At 46.0% G+C, this 24,361-nt stretch overlaps 3 protein-coding genes across 3 annotated transcripts; 2 read left to right on the top strand and 1 right to left on the bottom strand.

Moving 5' to 3' along the window:
* The first annotated feature begins 2,760 nt into the window (after positions 1-2,760).
* Positions 2,761-3,755, top strand: LOC109764844 (probable esterase PIR7A). The gene is made up of 2 exons (XM_020323627.4): positions 2,761-3,242; positions 3,345-3,755. Exons 1-2 carry the CDS (start codon positions 2,865-2,867, stop codon positions 3,753-3,755), a joined length of 789 nt encoding a protein of 262 aa, XP_020179216.1. The 5' UTR covers positions 2,761-2,864.
* Positions 3,345-5,072, top strand: LOC109764842 (probable esterase PIR7A). The gene is made up of 2 exons (XM_020323626.4): positions 3,345-4,406; positions 4,488-5,072. The coding sequence occupies exons 1-2, from the start codon at positions 4,017-4,019 to the stop codon at positions 4,917-4,919; spliced, it is 822 nt and encodes a 273-aa protein (XP_020179215.1). The 5' UTR covers positions 3,345-4,016; the 3' UTR covers positions 4,920-5,072.
* On the bottom strand, positions 5,071-7,850 carry LOC109764841 (psbP domain-containing protein 7, chloroplastic). Its single transcript, XM_020323625.4, has 3 exons — positions 7,335-7,850; positions 5,679-5,901; positions 5,071-5,517 (listed from the first exon to the last, which is right to left on the bottom strand). The coding sequence occupies exons 1-3, from the start codon at positions 7,642-7,644 to the stop codon at positions 5,199-5,201; spliced, it is 852 nt and encodes a 283-aa protein (XP_020179214.1). The 5' UTR covers positions 7,645-7,850; the 3' UTR covers positions 5,071-5,198.
* Between the last annotated feature and the right edge of the window lie 16,511 nt (positions 7,851-24,361).

Here is a 24,361-nt window from a genome sequence, read left to right as displayed (position 1 = left end):
ACAGCACCTGATACGAAATCTTGCCACAAGACATGAAATCATGACCTCACTGCCCAAGGAGCCGACAAAAATCTACGTCAGAGCTCCGACTACGTGTGGATGGACGAACTAAAGAGGATATGAGTTCGGAAGACAAGCTCGAAGAAGAAGCGCCGCCATCCGCCCGAACACCGCACCTGCGAGGACTAAAAATACCCTAACCGAAAGTACTAACCAGAGTGAAGGCACCGGGATTCGCCTCCCCATCATCGGCCATCAGAGGGGCAAACAATGGGGAGACGATCCACGAGCTCGCCGTCGAAGCCTTTAGTGGAGAATTTTCCCTAATCGTCAAGGGATAAGGTAGGGAAAGTGTTCATGAGAACATTTCATGTTTCTATTTTTCTTATTTCATCTGTTTTTTTATTGAAATGCTTTGAATTTTTTCTAAAAATATTCAAGATTTTTTTAATTTTAGAATATGTTCACAAATTTTATTTAACATTCATGAATTCAAAATATTTTCATGAGAATGAATATATATTCAAATTCTAAAAAATATGACTTTTAAAGAAAATCAGGAATTTTTGATATTGTAAAAGTTATATTTCCAGATAAAAAATGCTTGCAATTTTCACATTTCACAAATATGAAAAAATAGCAACGAATTTTAAATTTTCACAAATTAGAAAAAATATTTGATTATTTATAGTATGTTCCCAAATTTAAAGAAGTATTCATAAATTTTATAGATATTCATGAATTATAAAATGGAAAAATGAAAATGAAAATAAAATACAAATACAAATACAAATAGGAAAAGAAAAATGAAGGTAAAAGACATATGAAGTAAAAAAGAGAAAGAAACCTAGTAGAGAAAAAAGAAAAAAAGAAAAGGGAAGAAACCTAGTAGAGAAAAAAAGGAAAATAAGAAAAGAAATAAACCGAATGGAACTTCCCAATACCAGAAGGATCATCGTACATGACCGACCAATCTCGTCTATCGGTTTCCGCGTTTGCTTGATCGCCTCAGCAAAAAATGTTCATGAATTTTAAGTATGTTCCCAAATGGGAAAAAAGGTATTCATAAAATTTAAAAATATTCAATTATTTAAAAATTGAAAAATAGATAATTAAACAAATTCGAAATCAAACATTAAAATGAAAATAAAAAATAAAAAAAGTGATAGAAGAAGAGAAAAATATAAAAGAAAGAAACCAAAAAGAACCTCCGCAAAACAAAAAGGATCATCCTAGATGACTGGCCCAAATTCCGTGGGTTTCATTGTTTGCTCGACCATCCTTGCGGTATGCGCGGAATATGAATCACGGCGCGGTAAAATATAGTATGAATCACAGTGCAGAATATGGATCCGTGTTCGAAGAAAACATAGAATTATTTTCACAAGTTAAAATGCCGCGGTAAACTGCACGTTACTATCTAGTTGAGATAGTAAGATCCCTAGAATTGGAGCTCTCTTATGTGTCACTGGTTATGGTAGAAAGAAGGGATAATTAATTTTATGTCCCTGTCCCACTCGACTATTTTGCCCATAGTTTTCAGAAACACACTGTTCTGCCCAAGCCGCTTCGCTTCGCTTATGCTTTTGCTCTTTGACCGTCATTTTCAAAATTTTATCACAAATTCATATTAACTCATGAAGATGCAAATAAGATATCAAATGTTCAGAAATACATCGCCTATACGTGCATGCCATTTTATATTCACGACAGAAGTGTTGTTTAAACCACACAAGGTTATTAATACTACTAATGTTATTAAACCTAAAAATGTTTGACCAACAATTATGTCATGGATGAAAATGACATGCACATATAACGATAGGTGATGTTTTTTTTTGAACATTTTCATATCTAACTCACATGCTTCTAAGTTAATATGAATTTGTTATGAAGTTTTGAAAGTGACAGTCAAACGGTCAAAGGACGGTCAAATGAAAAAAAAGCATAAGAGGAGGGAAGTAGCTTGGGCAGAACCATGGGTTTTTGAAATTAGGGGCAAAACAGACGAGTGGGGCACAACTACAGGCATAAAATTAATTATCCTAAAAAAGAACAATTCTATAAAACACAACATTCGACTCCATGCCAACAATACCAACTACTACATACATAACAGAAATAAAAAATCACACACATAATGGCATGGCAGATTTTGCACTAAACAAAGAACGGAATAGCATGGCACAAAAACTGTATCACACACATATGATCCAAGGAAAAAACAACCTGGCCAAGACACTGAAAGAATGGCAAATATGACCCCTCACATACACAAAGATGCCATGACAAAAATCTACATTACACGACCATCAGGGAAGAGTCATGGCAAAAATCCAAAATCAGACACATATAGATACACTGTAATTGTACATCAAAACCAATATCAAAGAGTATGGCAACAATCTCTGTTCACACGCAGAATGGACCAATGAAAAATATATACTCGTATTAAGCACATGATGTAATGCTTAAATCTTTTAAGTAATAACAGCGTCCTTTTTCGAGAAAGAAGGACACGTTCAACTATGAAAAATGTGGCTCCAGGGCTCTGGTCTTTAGGGGCACATGCACGAAGGCTTCTCATTTTTCACCGACAAGGTCAAGCCAGCTCCAGTAAGGGAGCGGCTACAGCTGCGCGTCGGCGGCTCATTCTGACGGCCATAGTGGTCGTTCGGTGATTTCGGAATCTTGATATAATGTTTATTATGTTTGAGGTGCTTTGTACTTCCCGTGAACTTTTTAATACTATATCTTGATCATTTTTTAAAAGAAAAAAACATGTTGCACCGACGTATATCTTACCGTTCTATGCACAAGTGGAGGTTCCACCAGTCGCAAAAAAAAAAGTGGAGGTTCCACAGATGGAGACCGTCGTGAAGAAACCGGAGAGCCACTTCGTGCTGGTCCACGGCCTCTGCCACGGCGCGTGGTGCTGGTACAGGCTGGCCACCATCCTGCGTTCCGCCGGCCACCGCGTCACGGCGCCCGACCTGGCCGCGTGCGGCGCCAGCCCGGTGCGCGTCGACGAGGTGCGCTCGTTCGCCGAGTACAGCCGGCCACTGACCGACGCCGTCGACGCGGTCCCGCCAGGCGAGAAGGTGGTCCTCGTCGGCCACAGCTACGGCGGCTACAGCCTTGCGCTGGCCATGCACGCTCACCCGGACAAGGTGGACGTCGCCGTCTTCGTCGCCGCGGCCATGCCGGCCGCCGGGTGCTCCATGTCACATCTACTGTCGCAGGCACTGGCTGAACTACTACTGATCTGATCTTCCACTCAATTGCTGTGATCCATCCACACGATCGATGACAATCTTTGAATCTTCTTTGCCATTTCCTTCCAGATCATGGAGGAAACGGCGCCGGACGCCGCCACGGACAGCGTGCCCGCGGTGACCGGCGGGGCGGAAACGTTTCTCCTGGGCCCCGAACGCCTGTCGCGGCGTCTGTACCAGCGAAGCCCGCCCGAGGACCTGGCGCTGGCGACGGCGCTGGTGAGGCCGGCGCGGTGGTTCCTCGACGACGCGGCGATGACGGAGAGCGTCCTGACCGCCGACAGGTACGGCGCGGTGAGGCGCGCGTGCGTGGTCACCGAGGAGGACGCGACGTGGGCGGCGGAGTCGCAGCGCCGGATGGCGTCGCGGTGCCCCGGCGTGGAGGTGGTGGCCGTCGAGGGGGCCGACCACATGCCCATGTTCTCCACGCCCCACCGACTCGCCGCGATCCTCATGGAGATCGCCGACAAGTACATCTGAGCTAGCCATCAACTCATCGCCAGTACAGGCTGCCGTTCGCCGGAAACAGCGAAAAAAAGCAGAGCATCTCGCTGTCATAAGTAAACAATCCAAAGTGTACTTTTCATTCAGCACAACCACCACTCAGAAAAAGTGGAGAAATTGAGGTGATCATGTCGCGTGGACTACCACCACACTTGTCCACCTTGTGTCGCAATCCAGCCCAGGGGATTTGTACCAGCAAGAAAGAGCTCGGCGGACCGTGAACGGAGGGACAAACCGATGGAGAGCGCCGGCGCCGGCGAGGAGCGGCCGCGGGGCCACCGGTTCGTGCTCGTGCACGGCGTCTGCCACGGCGCGTGGAGCTGGTACAGGGTGGCCACGGCCCTGCGGTCGGCCGGCCACCGCGTCGACGCGCTCGACATGGCCGCGTGCGGCGCCAGGCCGGGGCGCGCCGAGGAGGTGGGCTCGTTCCAGGAGTACAGCCGGCCGCTGCTGGACGCGCTGGGGGCGCTGCCGCCGGGGGAGAAGGCGGTGCTGGTGGGCCACAGCTACGGCGGCCAGAGCCTGGCGCTGGCCATGCAGGCGCACCCGGACAGGGTCGCCGTCGCCGTCTTCGCCTCCGCCGCCATGCCGGCCGCCGGGAAGCCCCTCAAGTTCGTCTCCGAACAGGTCAGCGCGCGCGCCCACCCTCTCGATCCACACCCCACGCCCCCACCATGAACGAACCTAACACAACACTCGATATTACAGTTTGCGCAAGAAAGGGGCCCGGGTTTCTTCATGGACAGCGTGATCGAGACCACCGGCGGCGACGACCTGGAGCGCGCTTGCAAGACGTTCCTGCTGGGGCCGGAGTACATGGCGCAGCGACTGTATCAGCTCAGCCCAGCGGAGGACCTGACGCTGGCGACGATGCTGGTGAGGCCGTCGCGGCGGTTCGTGGACGACGCCGTGATGAACGGGGAGGAGGTGCTCACGGCGGAGAGGTACGGCGCGGTGAGCCGCGTGTACGTCGTCGCCGAGGAGGACGCCTCGTGGTCGCCCGAGTTCCAGCGGCGGATGGCGTCGTGGAACCCCGGCGCGGAGGTGCGGGGGCTCCAGGGGGCCGATCACATGCCCATGTTCTCCAAGCCCAGGGAGCTCTCAGATCTCCTCGTGGAGATAGCCGACAAGTACACGTGAAATTCTGAATCAGCAAACTTCATCTTCAGTTATGAATTCTGAATAATTCCTTGAGAGGAATCGAGATGGATTGCTTGGGTCAAAATTCAAACTTCAGACATGGATGTCACAAAGAACATTATGGTACAGAAATATTTACCACTTCCGCTTCAACATTTATTTATGTTACGTTTTACTCCTCGGCTAAACGAAACTATGACATTCGCAAGCAAAGTTACAAGCTAATGGATAGAAACTCCCAAGGGTCATGGATACAAAACTGTGTGTGTATCTACAAGATCAAGCATCGATCACTAGGCTGAAGGAATCCGCCATCGCAAAGAACTCTTCCTTAACCGACCTCCACGCCGACTCGGGCGCCTGGGCATTCAAGGTGTACAGTTTGCCGTCTCTCGCGCAGCACACCGCCACATTGTGCCGTCGGAAGGAAGGGCTTTCGACCCGGAACTCTAGCTTGTAGTATTTCACATTGTTCACGGTGTCTTCTCTCAATGCGGCATCGATCAGAGTGGCGCTGATGTCCGGGTTTCGCTTTGTCCTTGCGATCCTCCTCAGCACCACTTCCCCGACATCTTTAGGACCGCCGAAAGACTCAATCCTGTTCCAAGCAGTTCAACAATGCTTTAGAGGATACTGAAAAAATGTCAATTTTCACACAGGAACTCAAGTGTACTAGCACTAGGAAGATCTCTTTCGGTGGGATAGAAGTGGCAATACTCATTTCATTTAGGAACTGAAATGAAATATAAGCATACTTACGAGAAGTCTTGTGGAACGGTCGACACAATGACACTGACATTGAGCTCCCCGTTGGATCCCGGGGGGCCAAAAGCCGCCACCGGTCCACTGACATTCCGAGGTCGAGATGGAGAACTCCCACTTGTCAATGGCGGAGGGTCTAGTGATCTTTGCAGCTCTGCCTTCTTAATTTGATTGTATAGTATCGTCTGGTCTCCAACCCAGTTTGCTGGATAGATGAACTCTGCAGAAGAGTTAAGAGACTTTAAAGTTAATAATCTGGCATAAATCGGCATATGTACACTACTTCACAGAAGATATTGCAGATGATAAATGTAAATGATACATCTAAAACAAAGATGAAGGATCCACACTTGTGGTATCCTATTAACATGTTCTCAGCCAGGGGAAAACATTTGACAGAACAAACCACCAAAACTTGTTATCTTGTTGAGAACCAGATGACATAAATGATCAGTCAAGATGACATGGAGCACAGGTGGCAGGCCCTAAATGCAGCACCAGATAGCTCATAATCTACCCATACAATCCCATTGGAGGCATGATATAGCAGATGGATGTAGTGGGCTGTAGCAGCAAGGACCACATTTTTTGTAGCCACTCATGCTTGTGGCACAAAGGACAAAAATCATTTTTCAGTAGAAAAAATATAGAGAAATGTCTAACTGAAGGTGCCCCTCTGCCCCTCAATGTCATATTCCAGAACCAACCAGAAGAAGAAGATGGCTAATTTGTGGCACAAAGGACAAGGTTCGATCTTTGGAAGAAAATACTACAGGGAAATGTCTGAATTGAAGGTGCCTCTCTGCCCTTCGATGTCATATTCCAGAACCAACCGGAACAAAAAGGCTGCCTGATCTAATCTGTCTTTCTTCTCCAAGTGAGCATGGAATATGCCGATGTACTAATTCCGAATTCACACACTTCTCTTATTTTTCTGTGGGTGGGATGTGAACACAACACAACTACTTGGGATCACTAGTTTCTGTACTTTTTTGGTGGGGGCACAAAGTTGCAATTTGATAGCAACATGCACAAGCAGGGTTGCCTTCAATTTGTGTTTCGTGGCTGATGGCAGGAGCATCAACCTGGACCGAACACCAATTTGCCAGAATGCCAGTCAAATCAGCTTTTCTCAAATCGACACATTTATTTTTCCTCTTTCGTGGCTGGTTACTACTAACTTTATTCTGAGAAATGCTTGAGTTGCTAATGCTATCAGTGTCAAGCATTGTAAACGTGCGCCCAGAGAAGTCTCGGTGTGAATAGCTGAGCACTATAAACCGGTCAATGTGAATGACTAAACGTGCGTTCAGAGAAGTCTCTGTGTGAAGTGTGTAACTACTAATCTCATTCTGAACAAAACTTGCGTTGCCAATGCTGTCAGCAAGCACTCTAAAACGTGCGCTCAGTCAGAGAGCATGAAGGCATGAATGATTGTTGCCGTGAACCCTGTTGACCCGAATCGAATGGGTTACAGTGTATGGCCTACAGGCCTAGCATCGGGAAGCTTTGAGCTCGGAAGAATTAGCAAAATGGCGCGATGGATGAGAAGGAGCGGCTCAACCCATTGAGGAGAAGAGAATTCATGGCAGCAGCTCAATTTGCTCAACCAAGAATTGATAAGCAGGAGAGGAAGCAAGTTGTTAGTAGTACCGAATCCGCTGTCGGAGTCGAGGCAGCGGGTGAATCCGCCGACGGGGTAGAGCACGTCGAGCCGGAGCGAGCGGCCGAGCTCCGGGGAGAGGCCGAGGAGGAAGCTGGTGACGCCCCCGAAGTTGGCCCCCACGGCCGCCGCCGCCGCCGTGCTCGCCCCCACCACCAGCCGCCGCCGGAACACAGACGCCAGCGCCGCGAACTCCTGCGCGGGCGAGCCGGAGCACCGCACCGGCGCCACGCCCCCGCGCCCCCTACGCCGCCTCCCGCCCAGCGCCGGGTGCCGCCTCGCCGCGGCCGCCGTGTCCATCGCGACTGGCTGGAGGGATGATGGCCTCGGGGCGCGCGCGGTGGCCGGAGCCACGCGACGGGGAGAGGGGAGGAAGGATGTTCGGTGAGCTGCCGAACTGCTGCTGGTGCGCGTGTTTTATTCTGGCGAGACGTTTTCACCGGGCGGGCGGGCGTGGCCGGCTGGCGGCCGATGGAGCGAGCGCTTCCGGGTTCTCCGTCCAGCACACGCACGCACGCACGCAGCTATCCGATGAGATCGGATCCGGGTGGCGTTGGACCGACACGCGCACGGGACGCGGGCGGTGGTGAAGTGCGGAATGAGTTTCGCCTCCATTTGTCGCGCTCCGCGTTCGACAAGGCGAGTTTTACGACGCACCGACCGACTTTTCCTCAAACTTCCAGTACATCTCCATCCAAGGTCTTTTTCTAAGCTCGTTTCTGCCCGGAAGAAAAACTGTAGTGCTTTTTTTTAAAGAGAAAAACTGTAGTGCTAGTCAATCTATTATGGGCGATGGGCGCGTTCTGTTGCCCGCATGCAGCCCAACCAGGCACGCGCGGGATGTGCGTGACCCTGTTTGATGAGAGAATTCCTTATTTGGCCCTTTCTTAAATTTTGCTTTTTTTTGCCAAAAAACTTTTTTCTTCCATTCTTGACACTTAAACTTTATTTTGTTTTTTTTTTGCGGGGAAAACTTTCAATCTATTCATCTTCAATCATGGTAGTACAATGAACACTAGAAATAATAAAAGTTACATCCAGATCCGTAGACCACCTAGCGACGACTACAAGCACTGAAGCGAGCCGAAGGCGCGCCGCTGTCATCGCCCCTCCCTTGCCGGAGCCGGGCAAACCTTGTAGACAGTCGGGAAGTCGTCGTGCTAAGGCCCCGTAGAACCAACGCACCAGAACAGCAACCGTCGTGGATGAAGAGTGTAGATCAAAAGGATCCAACCTGAAAACACACGAACGGCGAACAGATCTGAGCAAATCCACCAAAGGCAGATCCGCCGGAGACACAACTCCACACGCCCACCGACGATGCAAGACGCATCACCGGAACGGAGGCTAGGCGGGGAGACCTTTATTCCATCTTCAGGGAGCCGCCACCCGTCTCGCCTTCCTGAGCAGGACACAAACCCTAACAAAGCTCGAAAAAAGATCTAAAAATAGAGCCCTCCCACCGGCAAGGGCCGAGATCCACTCCGCCTCCATGGCCATAGGGCCACCGGAGACGGGATGGACCGGCGCCGGCGCCGGTGGGAGGCAGAAAGCTAGGGTTTTTGGTGGCGGCGGCTAGGTGTGCGTCCTACTTCTAACACTTTCATCTATTTTTCCATCCGGCCTTGTTAAATGGCATGTAGAAAGACAATGCTACCTCTGGTGGTAATATGTCAGAAAAAAAGATTGGATCAAGTATTTGAGCTCGACTGTGCGAGCGTGCCCCCGGCTATTGCTGCCACCGCGGCCGCCGCGTACTTGCTGCCTTGCTGGTACCGTGCTGCGTGCGTGATGGCTGCGCGCTTGCTGCCGCTTGCATGCGTCAGTGCGTGCGTGCTTACTGAGTGTGTGTGCATGCTTGTCGTGTAGTACTTGTGTGCGGATCGGTGCTTCAAAGGAGCTAACACACTACGTGCAAAGCAAGCACAGTAAGCAAGGATGCTAGCAGCTTAATCGATTTTTGCCTGGAACAGTGCACGCTCATCTATTACCTCACGCCACAGGTAGAAGCTAGCTCTTGATAGATTGGATCTCATTGGCGGCAACCCATCGGATGCCTCGGCTGATCCGTGTGGCGGCTGGCCACGGATGCCTTGGCCGGATCTGCGGGAGACGGTAGTGGGGCTGCGGCGCTCACCGGCGGGCGGCGGCATGGCGTCGACGCTGGGAGGCCCAGATGCATGGCGGTGGCTGGATGGCGTGCACAAGGGGATGACGCTCCGGTGATCTGGCCTGGTGTCTTCTTTGGGCGGTGTGGTCCCTGATCTGATTCATATCTCATCGGCCTGCCTCGGGACTTTCCGGCTTAGAAGGATCCAGTCCTCCGGCCATGGTGGTCCTGTGGTGAAGAAGGTGGACGTGGTGGAGCAGCTAGGCTCATTTTTCTGGAGGAGATGGAGATTGCGGGCGAAAGCCAGACTTTGACTACGGTCGAAGCGAACGACGACGGCGCCTATGGGCGTCGCTACCTTGATGAAGGCGTCGACATGTAATCTTCGGCTTCCCTCCCAGAACACTTGAGGGGAAACCCTAGGGCCGGGTTTTCCCGGATCGTATGATGGCGACACTTGGGGTCATGTTCCCCGTTGGGGGTATCATCTTGGAGTTGGGCCTAGCTAGCGAGACTAGTGGCTGTTGGCGGTTTGCCGGTTGCTTTTGTGCCATCAAGCAGGGACGATCCGTTGCTGCAGTGTGGCCTTGCGAACATGATGTACAGTGGTAGTCCAGGGATGTGATAGCGGTACAGATAGCCAAGTCATGTTCGATGATATTGACGACTTGTTGCAGCCAAGGCGGTGCAGTGTAGGCTCGTGGTGTATTGTCTGGGGCCCATGGTCATGCTAAGATTTACCATCGACAAACACTTGCATCGGAAGAATGGGATTGCCGGAGCGTCTCCATGAGATTTTGGCGGTACCATCTCTTCTTGCCATTTGAGCTGCGACCGATGTCACTTGAACATCGACGAAGGTTCTGGTTCCGCGGATGGTCTTTGGCAAGCCGCTTTCATAGTGCGTGCGCGTTTAGTCTACGTGGCTGTGTCCACGTTCGGATCACGTGCGCTTGCACCATTTTCTTTTGGATCAACACCTGCTCGGCCTGGATTATCATTGCTTTTTTTTTTCACTTTCTTTTTGTTTTCTATCTGCCTTGGCATAGCTTTGGTCATATGACTTTGCTAGTTGCCGGTGTGATTTGTGTGTGTGTGCGTTCGTGCTGGCTGTGTGCATCTTAGCTATGCAGAGGCCGGGTGTGTGCTTTTTGTGTTTGTATCTCCTTGATGCTCCATATTGAGCTAATAAAATCCACCCTTTGTCGAAAAAAAAGACTCCCGCAGAGACTCACATCATGATAACTAAAAAGACATCGAGGAAAGACACTTTTTTTTTGTTTTCTATCTGCCTTGGCATAGCTTTGGTCATATGACTTTGCTAGTTGCCGGTGTGATTTTTGTGTGTGTGCGTTCGTGCTGGCTGTGTGCATCTTAGCTATGCAGAGGCCGGGTGTGTGCTTTTTGTGTTTGTATCTCCTTGATGCTCCATATTGAGCTAATAAAATCCACCCTTTGTCGAAAAAAAAGACTCCCGCAGAGACTCACATCATGATAACTAAAAAGACATCGAGGAAAGACATGAGAGAGAGAAAAAAGGCAGTACAAATATTTCAGAACTTCGGGGCAATATTTATTATCTTAAAAAATCTCAATGCATTCTGGCCAGTAATACAAGTATACATTGTGGTCTAAGGGACAAATATTTTGCATTGCGTCAGGATAGATGACTGAATGTGTCACTACTAGGGAAAATCCTAGTAGTAGCGCGGGTTTAATGCCCACTAATAGCGCGGGACACCGCGCTACTAGTAAGGCGCTACAACTATTCCTTAGCAGTAGCGCCTGTTACACGCGTTACTGCTAATACATATAGCCGCATCGTTTGTTCACACCCGCGCTACTGCTAATATAGATAGTAGTAGCGTGTTTACACTCCATCGCTACTAGTATTCTTTTTCTCATTTTTTTAATTTTTTGTGTATTTATACGCCATTATACAAATTTTGGTACAATACCAATTATAAGGTTGTTATATCAATATGTCCATAACAGTGTGTCAAATGAAGGTGGATTAGGTTCAAGTGGAAGCAACATGTGGTGCATGTCAAAAGTATACTACTAATCCAAACTTGATCTAGTTTGGACTAGTAGTACTTTCGATGTGCACCACATGTTGCCTCCACTTGAATCTAATCCGCCAACACAAGCTATTTAATCATCATCATAGTCATTACCACCAACAGTAGCTATTTAATCATCATAGTAATAGTGTAGCACACATCATCATCTTCAAGCTCATTCTAGCTAGCTAATCACCACCAACACTAGCTGCGGTAGCTATCTAATCACCATCAACACTAGCTAATAATAATTATCATAGTCATTACCACCAACACTAGCTATTTAATCATCATAACTCATTTCTAGCTAGCTAATCACTGCTGCTACTCTCTCTCAGGTAAAATAGCATAAAACATGTGTAGCACTCCTGCTTCATCAAGTTGGAGCATGCAGATGAACCTGTCTCCTAATCGTGGGTTGCGCTTCTCATTGCTGCCCCCTAGTACTTCTCTACGATCGTTCACAATTTTGCTCCAGTCTTTCACTATTAAGCATTCCTCGCTATTAGAAATCCTGTATGCACTAAAGTGCATTGTAGGATATCTTGGCCGTAAGCTAACAATTCTCATGCGACCTTTAGTCTCGATCCAATGAGGCACAACATTCATCGGGAGTCCCTGTTGAAGAACATCGTATAGTAACATACTTAGCAATGAAGTTTAGCTTAAAAAATAATGTATGCAAAAGATGCACTGAGGACAAATAGTAAAAATCTTACCATCTTTCCTAAATAGATGTTACCATAGTTCAGTACGAACACTATTGGTCACACGTTTTGAGTACTAAGATTTCTAAGTCCAGGAAAATAATTTGTCTTGACAGCATCAAGATCCTCAAGCCATGAAACATAATGACCTATCTCATTGCAATTTAGTTCAGCCTCGGGACAATGGACGGTCATGTCTACCAAGCGCCGGACATGTTTGCTTGAATGGAAATAAGCTGTCAATAGAAATTAGTTATCAACTATTTTGAATAAACAATATCGAAGACATAAATATGGTTGAGAAACTCACATAATGGTATAACTGGAGGTGTCTGCACATCGACCCAAATGTCTCTATTACCTTCAATATCATCTTCGGGACGAATATCAAAGGTGATAAACATATCTGGCTCAAATGCATAAGCCTTGCATAGTGCTTGCTAAGTTTTGCATTCAAAATAGGTGTAGGTGTCTGCGGTGTATAATTTTGCGTGGAAAGTATAACCATGCTCGGTCTTCAAGTTAACTCTCTTTACCTCCGTAGTAGTTCATAGAACTGAAACCTATCTTATCCAAGACAAAAACTCTTGCATGGCAGGGGATACGCTAGTAGAATAGTAAAAAATTTAAATTATAAGTTGAAGCAAATGAAGCAGAAGTCATGATTAATTACGAAAAAGACTTGTCGTTGTGACTTACTGTATCCACTTCGAAGTTCTCGTCCAGCTTGATGCTGAAGCGCCTATCATCATCTAGGAAGATTCTGTCGCACAAGCCGCGCTCGCCTTCGCAGTATTCGCAAATACCAAAATCCTTTTCATCGTCAGACATGTCCTATGTTCATAGTTGAAACATTAATTGAAAATCGATCGAAGGCAACTACCAGGATACTCAACACATAAATCCGGTGCACTCAATATTTCCTATTTGAGCAACACAAGATATACATTTCAAAATATCTTATAGGACTCATATTGACATGAGCATTCAATAAGCAAAACCAAATCGTAAAATAAATAAGTATTCAAATTAGCATGCATTCAATAAGCAAAAATAAATCATCTCATGCGTCCGTACATCGTCGAATATTATCACTAATACATCCCGAATAGTATCATACATATAACATCACTAATACAACTAAAACCCTAGCGCACGACGGGTATCCGCGCGGGCGGTGGACACCCAAAGAGAAGGAACCATCACAGGATCATATCTCCGGTCTTCTGCCCAAAGAACCTGCCAGGTATTGGAGAACCCGTGCTCCAACTCAAACAAGTAGCGACGGTCGTGCGCGTTCTCCTCCCTGACATGGTGACGTACCACCTCCGCGGGGTCCTCGAGCCTCTAGACCGTCACTGGCCCACGTGACTGCCACCAAAGAAGGTTCGGGTCAACGACGGGCTGACTCCTCACCAACCTGCGCCCCCCGATAGGTAGCGCCTCCTAGTACCAGCCCAGCGGAGCCCAGTCCCGGATATGGCCCATCTCGTCAAGCAGGTGTCCTCCGCCGAGTCGACGACGACGAGGATGCGAGATAGGCATCATCGACGTCGATGCGGGAATAATTGCTTTAACTAAAAAAATAACAACAAATGTGACATGTTCAACTAGTTCTTACAATTAAATCTAGTCAATTAATTCTATACCTAATAAAATGAATAATGACATTAAAAAGGCCTATGCTTTGCAGGAATGTTGACTCCTTCCCGGTGCGGCAAATCGCGGGCACTCGATATGTCCTAGTTTGTAGCACAAGTCATGCCGATTCATGGAAAATTTCGGCATGACTTTTGCTAAAAAGTGGACAAATTAAGAACCTGAAATTTGCCGGAACGAAAATGAATCAACATTCTGGCAAAACATAGGCCACTCGACTTCATTCCCTGGAAACAACAAAGCCACTTGGGCACAATCGAACCACTTCAACAATGGAATATGCAAATGAACATCAATGACATATATCATATAACAACAATCTTGTTTTTGTTTACATAGCAACAATTAGTTTAACCAAGTTTTTGAAAGAAAAACAATTCTGTTTTTTGTTTTTTGAATGAAATTACTGTTTAGGCATTTTCATAAAAAAATTCCCTAGCTATTTCCTAAAAAAATTGCTAATCATTTTTCCTAAATGCTAAAAAATGCCTACTGCCCTAAACAAATCTAGGGTTCATATGGACATCAACACAACATCAACACATATATGAATTACCCTAGCAGAGAGAGAGGAGGGTAGGGGAGAGGAGAGGCAGAGCCTTACGGTGACTGCGGCGAGGGAGGGGCAGGTGGCGTCGAGGTCGGGGTCGGGGCTCGGGCGCGCGGCGTAGGGCGGCGTCGAGGTCGGGATCGGGGGCGGCGTCGAGGTCGGGGGCGGCGTCGAGGTCGGGGTCGGGGGCGGCGTCGAGGGTGTGCGGCGGGCAGCAGCGGTGGTGAGGTTGAGGGCGGCGGCGGGCGGCGGCGGTGAGGTCGAGAGCGGCAGGGCGACGGCAGCGATGGAGCAGTTGGGGGAGAGGGGGAAGTGGAGGGGAAGGACTTAGCGAAATTTTGAGCCCGCGCGGCCAGGGGTTAAGTCAAACTAGCAGCAGCGCGTTTGGCCGGAACGCGCTATACCTAAGTTAGCTATAGCGTGTCCAGCAAAATGCGCTACAGCTATTCCTTTCTGTTTTATAATATCAGTAGCGCTTTGCCCTGAAAAAACGCAACTGCTAAGTCTAAGCATGTAAAAACTTCAAAAATATATTGGTCATCATTGATCTTTTTGTGTAGAATTTAAATAGTCAACATGAATCCTCACAGTTCATGTATAGGCACTGGTGAAGATTCATATTGCAGCCACAAATCCTACACATATAGTTCAATGAAGACCAAGTGCTCGAGATAGTTTGAGAAGTAACATATTTAAGATGGTAAACACCTTGTTCGCTTAGCAGTATGGGACTAAACTTAATTAGGTGCAATACTTAGCAGCAACGTGTTTTGAAGAAAAACGTTGGTACTAAGTACTTTAGCAGTAGCGCGTCCTTGGAAGGGCGCTACTACTATATCTAGCCTGGAGGCAACGCCGTGGCAATTATAGTAGTAGCGCTTGTTTCACCTAGACCGCTACTGCTACCGTGCTATTAGTAGCGCGGTTTCCTGAAGCTCGCTACTGCTAATTAGCAGTAGCGTCTGTTTTTAAACCGCGCTGCTGCTAAGATTTTGTGTATAAGATTTTCCCTAGTAGTGTGTACTTGCTCAGATTTGAGGTTGTAGATCTGATCTACAATAATAATAAAAATTCTGAAACTCAATATCAAATGCCAGTGAGTTGTTGCGAAACAATGGCTCAAGTTGTGTTACATCTTAACCAACTTACAATTGCTTACACTGAAGTACAAACAAAATACTTGTTAGCAAGGAAAATCAATTGAGGAAATAACTACATAAGTAGTGTGCCAAGGAGAAGTGCACAACAGTTATAATTGCTCCGTAAATAACATGGCGTATGATGATGAAAGAAACAATAATAACAACATTACCTACAGAACATTTTTGCTAGTATCTGTAAGAGAACATTTTTGCTAGTATCATGTGTTCCACGGATCTGACCTTGTTTTCTGTGCAGGTCTTGAGGGCATTGTTAAGTAATAAGATGGAGACTGCAGGTCTGAATATATTGCTCACTAATTAGACTTGCTAGCTAGTACCTCCGTCCAGGTTTATTAGGCCCCCCACTATTTTGAGCCAAACTTTGACCATCCATATTCCCAGTAAAATATAAAATATATGGTACAAAAAGTACACGGTTGGATTTGTATTTGAAAGAGCTTTCCGATGATATAATTTTTGTGACATACTTAAATTTATTGGTCGGCCTAATAAACCTAGATGGAGGGAGTTGCTAGCTATGAGAAAACTTGGGAATCAATCCGAGGTCCTAATGAAGAAACTCATTGATCTCATGAGTTAGCCGATCGATGCAGCCTTGATTCACACGTTGGCAAAAGGTAGAGCTAGCCGCTAGCATGTCGTCTTTGTTGGGCTAAGTCCCTCCACATGGAGGTGTGTTGGCAGCCCAACATCAGCCCACAAGTCCAACACATATGAACCGTTGATCTGCTCTGCATCCAACGGTTGTGAGTGTTCCCTGGTGAAGGGAGCAAGGAGAAAACCCTAGCCACTCCACCCCTGCTGGTGGTGGATGCCATTCATGAGAGTGCGAGAGAGAACACACAAGAGAAAACACAACCTGAGCGAGAGGAAGAAGAAGAAGCAGAGGTTCTGTCCAGATTTCCTGCATCTGACTAGACAGTGTTCAAGCTGGCGATTGGAGGCTCAAACGTGCTTGGATCGACCCCAAACTTGGTGAGATCATTCCTTACTTTGAGTACTTCGATCTGGTTAGCTGGTTTGAGGATTGGGTCAGTGGAGCATCAGATTTGAGAGTGGTTTTGTCAGCTTTGATTGCTGCAGTTTTAGAACAGAGTAGTTTTGGGAGACGAACAGTTTGGGTAGGCAAATGATGTCCGATTGAGCTGAAATTTGGAGGGGATGTCAAGAACTCATGTGTCTACTTGTCTGCCAAATTTGGTGATGTTTGGTTCAGCGGTTTAAGAGCAGTTTGCAAAACACTGAAGGGTACAGAAGCTATGTAAACTCTGCTTTGCTGAAATCTTGCCTCTTGTGGTTGTTGTTGCTGTTGCCGGTTGGCAACGTGGAGAGTGTGTTGTAATTCTCTAGAGGTTCTAGAGAAGACTTTGTACTCATCATTCTCATAGTGAAGTTGCGTGGACCGGTCGGTCCACAGCCGTGGTTTTTACTCCTCAAGTTGAGGAGGTTTTTCCACGTTAAATCCCGTGTCACTTGTGCATGTTGTTTGTGTTATTCCGCTGCTTACTTTTTGGTTAAAGCTGTCCTCAAAGTTCATCACAAGTGGAGGGGGCTGTGTAGTGTGCATATTTGCTGTGTCGGTGGATTTGTGCAGGGCATTGTTGCCGTCCAGCCCCAACAAAGTGGTATCAGAGCCTTGGTTTGCTTGTGCAAATTGCTGAGTTTCTTGTGGTGAAAGATGGAAGTGAATACCAGCAGGATGATATCTTTGAATGGTACAAATTATCAAGCATGGAAGGGCAATATGAAGGACTTGTTGTATGTGAAAGAATACTGGAAGCCAGTGTTCTCCACTGAGATGCTGGAGGGCATTGAGGAAGGTCAGTGGAAGGTACTTCATCGCCAAGCTTGTGGGTTTATTCAGCAATGGGTCGATGACAATGTTTTGAACCATACAATTGATGAGACACATGCACGCACCTTATGGCAGAAATTGGAAGAGTTGTTTGCCCGAAAAGAAGGTACAAATAAGATGTTCTTGATCAAACAATTGATGTGCTTGAGGTACAAAGAGGGCACTCTAATTGCGGATCATGTGAATACATTCCAAGGCATTATAAATCAGCTTTCTTCAACGGGAATAACATTTGAAGATGAAGTAAGAGCTTTGCTGCTACTAGGCTCATTACCGGATAGCTGGGAGACCTTTAAGGTCACAGTTTGCAATTCAGCACCTAATGGAGTTGTCACTTGGAATCTTGTGAAAACCAGGGGTACTAAATGAAGAGTCCAGAAAGGTGGCTGAAGCTAGTTCTTCCTCATATTCAGAGGTGTTAGTCACTCAGTCTAGGAGGAGAAGTAAGAGCAAAGGTCCAGGTAACACTACTAGGGAAAACCTTATACACAGCATCTTAGCAGTAGTGCTGGACAAAATCGTGGGCTACTGCTACTTGGTAGCAGCGCGCGTAAATAAACCGCGCTACTGCTATAACTTTAGCAGTAGCGCGTACAAGCAAAAAGCGCTGCTGCTATGTTTGAACTTGGCACCCATGTCTAGCCCAACTTAGCAGTAGCGCGTATCCTCGCACAGCGCTACTGCTATTGTCCTTAGCTGTAGCGCTTTTCTCGCACACGCGCTACTACTAACCCTACCTTATCCTCCCCACGCGGCCGACCCTCTCTCACTCACTTACTCACTCACTCTCGCCCGCGCCGATACCCGTCGTCCACCGCCGCCGCCGTCGTCCGTCCTCCACCGAGGTACTCCCTCCTCCTCCCACCGCGCCCTCCTCCCTCCTCCTCCCACCGTGCCCTCCTCCCTCCGCCTTCGACCGCCCCCTCCTCCCTCATTCTCCGGCCGCCCCCTCCTCCCTCCTCCGCCGGCAGCCCTCCTCCCACTGCCCCTCCCTCCTCCTCCTCTGGCCGCCCCCCTCCTCCTCCGGCCGCCCCTCCTTCCTCCCCCTCCTCTGTCGGCAGCCCTCCCCCCACCGCCCCTCCCTCCTCCTCCTCCGGCCGGCCCCTTCCCCTCCTCCTCCGGACGCCCCCTCCCCCTCCTCTCTCCTCCCTCCCTCCCTTGTCTCTGTTCTTTCAAATTGTAGGTAATTTAAATGTAGATTTTAGAATGTAGACATTGTAGAATGTAAGTAAATTAATAAACTAGTTGAACTAGTTTCGTTTTAGTTGAACTAGTTTAGTTTTAGTTGAACTAGTTTAGTAAGTAAATTAATAAACTAGTTGAACTAGTTGAATTAATAGAACTAATGTATTTTTAGTAAGAAAATTAATATAACTAGTTGAACTACTTTATTTTTAGAAAGAACTAGTTTTTTTTCTATTTATAGTAAGTTTATATTTAGTAAGAACTAGTTGAATTAATAGAACTAGTTGAACATGTCATATTTGTTGTTATTTTTTTATTTTAAGCAATTATTCGGGATGTATTAGTGATAACTTATAGGGTTTTAGCTTTTGCAGAAATCAAGGAGTCCCTCCTCCCTCCTCCACCGACCCCCTCCGACCTCGAGGTGAGACCAGCCAAATCTCCATGTCAATATGAGTCCTATAAGATATATATGATGTAGATAAAAACATGTATATCCTGTGTTGCTCAAATAGGATATGTGGTTGCCCAAGTGGTCGGTCATGTTCAGGTTACACCTCCGAGTGGCCTATGTTTTGCCGGAGTGTTGATTAATTTTCGTTCCGGCAAATTTCAGGTGCTCAATATGTCCTTTTTTAGCAAAGGTCATGCCGGATTTTTCCGTGAGTTCTGGCATGACTTGTGCTAGAATATGTAGGAAATATCGAGTGGCCTGGATTTTCTCAAAAAATAATGATCTAATTTAGGTTTTTTAGTACATATGTTTAATTGGGAAGCACTTTGAATTATGAATGTAGGCAATGTCGTACTCGGATGACGAAAGTCTCCTGGGGGAGTGCAGCTGGTGCCACGACGATCGAGGTCTGTGCGACAGGTGCCCTCAGCTGGACGATGATCGGTGCTTCAGCATTAAGCTCGAGGAGACCTTCGACGTTGAAACGGTACGCAACGAGGACAAGTGTTTTTTCATAATTAAGCACGACTTCAACTATTTCAACGTCTAATTTTCATCTTTTACAATTCGACTAGCTTATCCCATGCCATGCAAGACGCTATGTCTTGGAGAGGATGGGTTTTGAAGACCATGAAAATTTTGAAACAAAGAAAATACACCTAAGGACCCATCATGATATGGATTTGGAAGTAAATCTGTACAATTCTCAGAGCGTAACCTATTTTGGTTGCCAAAATTGGGAAGCACTTTGCAAAATGTATGGTTTTTATGAGGGTATGATTGTCACCATGGATCTTGGTGATCCTGATATCGAGCAAAACAATATGGACATTTGGGTCCTTGTTGATACGCTTCCGATTCTACCGCTATGTGAGTTTCTCAAACATAGTTATTAAATAATTTATATTGTTTATTTCAAAATAGTTGACAGCTTATTTCCATTGACAGCTTATTTTCATTCTTCAAGGAATGTGCGGAAGATGGTAGACAAAACCCACTACACCGATGGCTCCGAATTAACTTATAAGGAGAAAAATCATCTAATCGCATTTTGTACTTTCTTTGAGAATTACAATACCTATTATCGAACTCCTCCAAATTATGGTGAATACGTGCCACTAGTGCATGTGTTGAACCACGATAACTTCTATGGAGATACCGTGGTAAGATTTTTTACTATTATGACATCCGTGCATCTTTTGCATACTTCTAAAACCAATACATCATTGCTAACTACGAAGTTATTACTATGTTTTTCAACAGAAAATCCCGATTGATTGTGTGCCTCATCTGATGTATTACAATGGTCGCCTTGAAGTTCTGAACATGCAGCCAGGTCATCCTACGGATCTCACCTGTGCATATCGGATTTCTGAAACCGGTGAACACATGCTAATCAAAGAGTGGAAAAAATGTTTGGACATTCGTAAGGAGGTTCTTGGAAGCAACATTAAGCGAATGGCAAGAACTGGAGACAGGATAATCTGCATTCTCCATAATGGAGAGCCAGGGGCTATCTTGTTTTTTTTGCTATTTTACCTTAGAGAATATAGTAGGTCCTAAGAGAATGTAGTAGGTCCTATGAGGTACAATATGTTTATTATGTGGTACAATGTGTTAGAGTTGATGATGAGGAGTAGCTGTGATTATGACTAGTGACCAACTTGCTATGTGATGTCTCTTCGATGAAAACGATGATCATGAGGAGGTGTTATATGACAATGATGTATTATGATGATAAGTTGTTAATGATATGATGATGATATTTATTATATCATTGAGTGAAAGAACCGCGGATTAGTTTCAAGTGGATGTCCATCCACTTGAAACTAGTCCACGGTTCTTTCACCCAATGATGTAATAACTCATTATGATGTAAAAAAAATCTCTAAATTGCTGCTGTATGAAAACTTGTATAGAGGTGTATGAATACAACATGAAATAAAAAAGAAATAAAATATGGAATAATAGTAGTAGCGCGGGCTGGGAGAAGCGCTACTAGTAATTACCAGTAGCGCGGCAACGAGAAAGCGCTACTACTAAGTCGGCCAACGCTACTGCTAACCTTTAGCTGTAGCGCCGTACCAGTAGCGCTCCTGCCCGCGCTACTGATAGTCCTAAAACCCGCGCTGCTGCTAGGCTTTTCCCTAGTAGTGTAAAGGGGCGGAAAGAGGTAGGAGCAAATCAAAAAGTAAGTATGCTGATTATGAGTGCCATCACTGCCATCAGAAGGGCCACATTAAGTGGCAATGTGACAAGTGGAAGAAAGACAAAAAGAAAAAGAAGAAGCAAGATCAGAAGCAAGTTGACAGTGATAGTGACACAGAGGGCAACCGAGTTACTGCAGTAGAAGAGGACATCATGCTTGTTATGCATGAAGAAAATGAGGGCAGATTTGGTTCCACTGTTGAGGAGAGGATCACTGTTGTTTCTGATGAAACCGTCAACCTTGTGGATGGTGACGATATGATTTGGATACCGGACAACGGTGCTACCATTCATGCTACATCTCGCAGAGAGCTCTTCACTAACTATATATCAGGTGATTTTGGTGTTGTGAAGATGGGGAACAATGATAGAGCAGCCATCATTGGAAAAGGAGATGTGCATTTGGATACCGCAAATGGTACAAGGTTAGTCCTCAAATCTGTGAGGCATGTTGAGGCACTTCGTCAATATTATTTCAGTTGGTTTGCTTGATGGAGATGATTACTTGAGCAGTTTTGGAAAAGGGCAGTACAAGCTCAGCAAAGGCAACATGATTGTTGCAAGAGGTAAAATGGTCTCAGTGTTGTATCATGTTCATGCTAAGCTCTTTAGTGCTTCTGTCAATGCATAGATAAGGATGATCATTGTGCTCTATGGCACAAGACTTGGGCACATGAGTGAGAAGGGAATGACAGTGCTAGTGAGGAAAAAATTGTTGAAGGGTGTGAAAGGCGTTCACATCAAGAAATGTTCAGATTGTCTAGCAGGGAAGCAACACCGAGTTGTCTTCAAGAATCTACCTCCTCACAAGAAGCCCGAGAAGCTGGACATGATACACTCCGATGTTTGCAAAATGTCAGTAAGATCTCTTGGTGGTGCTATGTACTTTGTGACTTTTATTGATGACTTTTCCAGAAAAGTTTGGGCCTTCACTTTGAGGACCAAAGATCAAGTACTAGGTGTATTCAAGCAATTCCAAGACTCGGTTGAGAGAGAAACTGAGAAGAAGATCAAGTGCATTCGCATTGATAATGGAGGAGAGTACATTGGGCCATTTGATGCATATTGCAAGCAACAAGGTATTAGGCATCAATTTACTCCTTCAAAGACACCACAGCTGAATGGTCTTGCTAAGAGGATCGATAGGACAATTGTGGAGAGAGTTAGATGCTTGTTGTCAAGTGCAAAGCTACATAAACACTTTTGGGGTGAGGCTTTGATGACTGCAATTTATCTTATTAATCTCTCACCAAGTTATCCTTTGCAGGGAGATGTTCCTAACAGGGTCTGGTGTGACAAGGACGTCTCATATGATCACCTGAAGGTTTTTGGGTGCAAGGCATTTGTTCATATTCCTCAAGATGAAAGGTCAAAGCTTGATTCGAAGACACGACAGTGTGTTTTTCTTGGCTATGGTGGTGACGAGTTTGGCTACAAGCTGTTTGACCCTATAGCAAGGAAAGTTGTGAGAAGCTGTGATGTTGTGTTTGTTGAAGACCAAACAATTGAGGATATTGTGAAGACAAAGGGGTGATATTGTGAAGAGAAAGGGGCAGGTTCCTCCTCAGCAGCAGCGAGACATGATTGATTTTGACCCAGTTCCTGCAGCTCCAGCTCCTGTGCAAGTTGAAGCAGATGCAGAAGATGTATAAGATGATGTACATGGTGGTGCAGGTGAAGAAGATGCTCCCCAGCAGCAGCAACAAGAGTATGATGCTGAAGTTGATGATCCGGATCAGCAGGAAGCACCAGCACTAGAAAGTCCACCAGCTGCTCCACTCAGAAGATCCAACAGGGGTCGAATTCCTTCCAGCAGGTATCCCTCAGATCAATACGTGGTGTTATTATCTGACGGTTCAGAACCTGAATGCTTTGCATATGCAATGGAAGATGAGCACAAGAAGGAGTGTAAAAAGGCTATGCAAGAAGAGATGGATTCCTTGCATAAGAATCATACTTATGAGTTGGTGAAGTTGCCCAAGGGCAAGAAAATTTTGAAGAACAAGTGGGTCTACAGAATCAAGCAAGAAGAGCACACATCACATCCAAGGTACAAGGCCAGGATAGTTGTAAAAGGATTCGGCCAGAGAAAAGGCATTGACTATGATGAGATCTTTTCTCCGATTGTGAAGATGACATCCATAAGAGTAATCCTTGGCATGGCAGCAAGTCTCAACTTGGAGGTTGAGCAAATGGATGTGAAGACTGCATTCCTTCATGGTGAGTTGGAGGAAGAAATATACGTGGAGCAACCTGAGGGGTTTCTTGTGAAAGGCAAAGAAGACTATGTGTGCAAGCTGAAGAAAAGTCTCTATGGCCTGAAACAAGCACCAAGACAATGGTACATGAAGTTTGAAACTGTCATGGGGGAGCAAGGCTACAAGAAGTGTAGCTCAGACCATTGTGTGTTTATTCAGAGGTTCTCAGGTGATGATTTAATCATATTATTGCTCTATGTTGATGATATCCTGATTGTTGGCAAGAATGTCTCTAGGATTGCTAAGTTGAAGAAGGAGTTGAGCAAATTTTTGCTATGAAAGACTTAGGTCCAGCAAAGAACATTCTCGGAATGAGAATTGAGCGAGACAGAAATTGCAACAAGTTGTACTTGTCTCAAGATAAGTATATTGAGAAGGTACTTCAGAAGTTCAGGATGGAAAATGCTAAAGTTGTGAGTTGTCCACTAGCAGCCCATTTCAAGTTGAGCAGAAAGCAATGTCCTACCACTAATGAGCAGAAAAAGGAAATGCATCATGTTCCTTATGCTTCAACGGTTAGGAGTTTGATGTATGCTATGGTGTGTACAAGGCCTGACATTGCTCATGCGGTTAGTACTGTGAGCAGATTTATGTCCAATCCAGGAAGACCACATTGGGAAGCCGTGAAGTGGATTTTGAGATATCTCCGGGGCAGCACAAATCTGAAACTTTGCTTTGGTGATGGTGAGGCAAAGCTGATTGCTTTTTCAGAATCTGACATGGCTGGAGATGTTGACAGAAGGAAGTCTACTTCAGGTTACTTGGTTACCTATGCAGGGGGAGCAATGTCATGGCAAAGCAGGCT

This window comes from Aegilops tauschii, chromosome 3 (genome assembly GCF_002575655.3).
Source record: "Aegilops tauschii subsp. strangulata cultivar AL8/78 chromosome 3, Aet v6.0, whole genome shotgun sequence".
Classification (NCBI taxonomy): domain Eukaryota; kingdom Viridiplantae; phylum Streptophyta; class Magnoliopsida; order Poales; family Poaceae; genus Aegilops; species Aegilops tauschii.
This window is presented reverse-complemented; position numbering and strand designations above follow the sequence as displayed.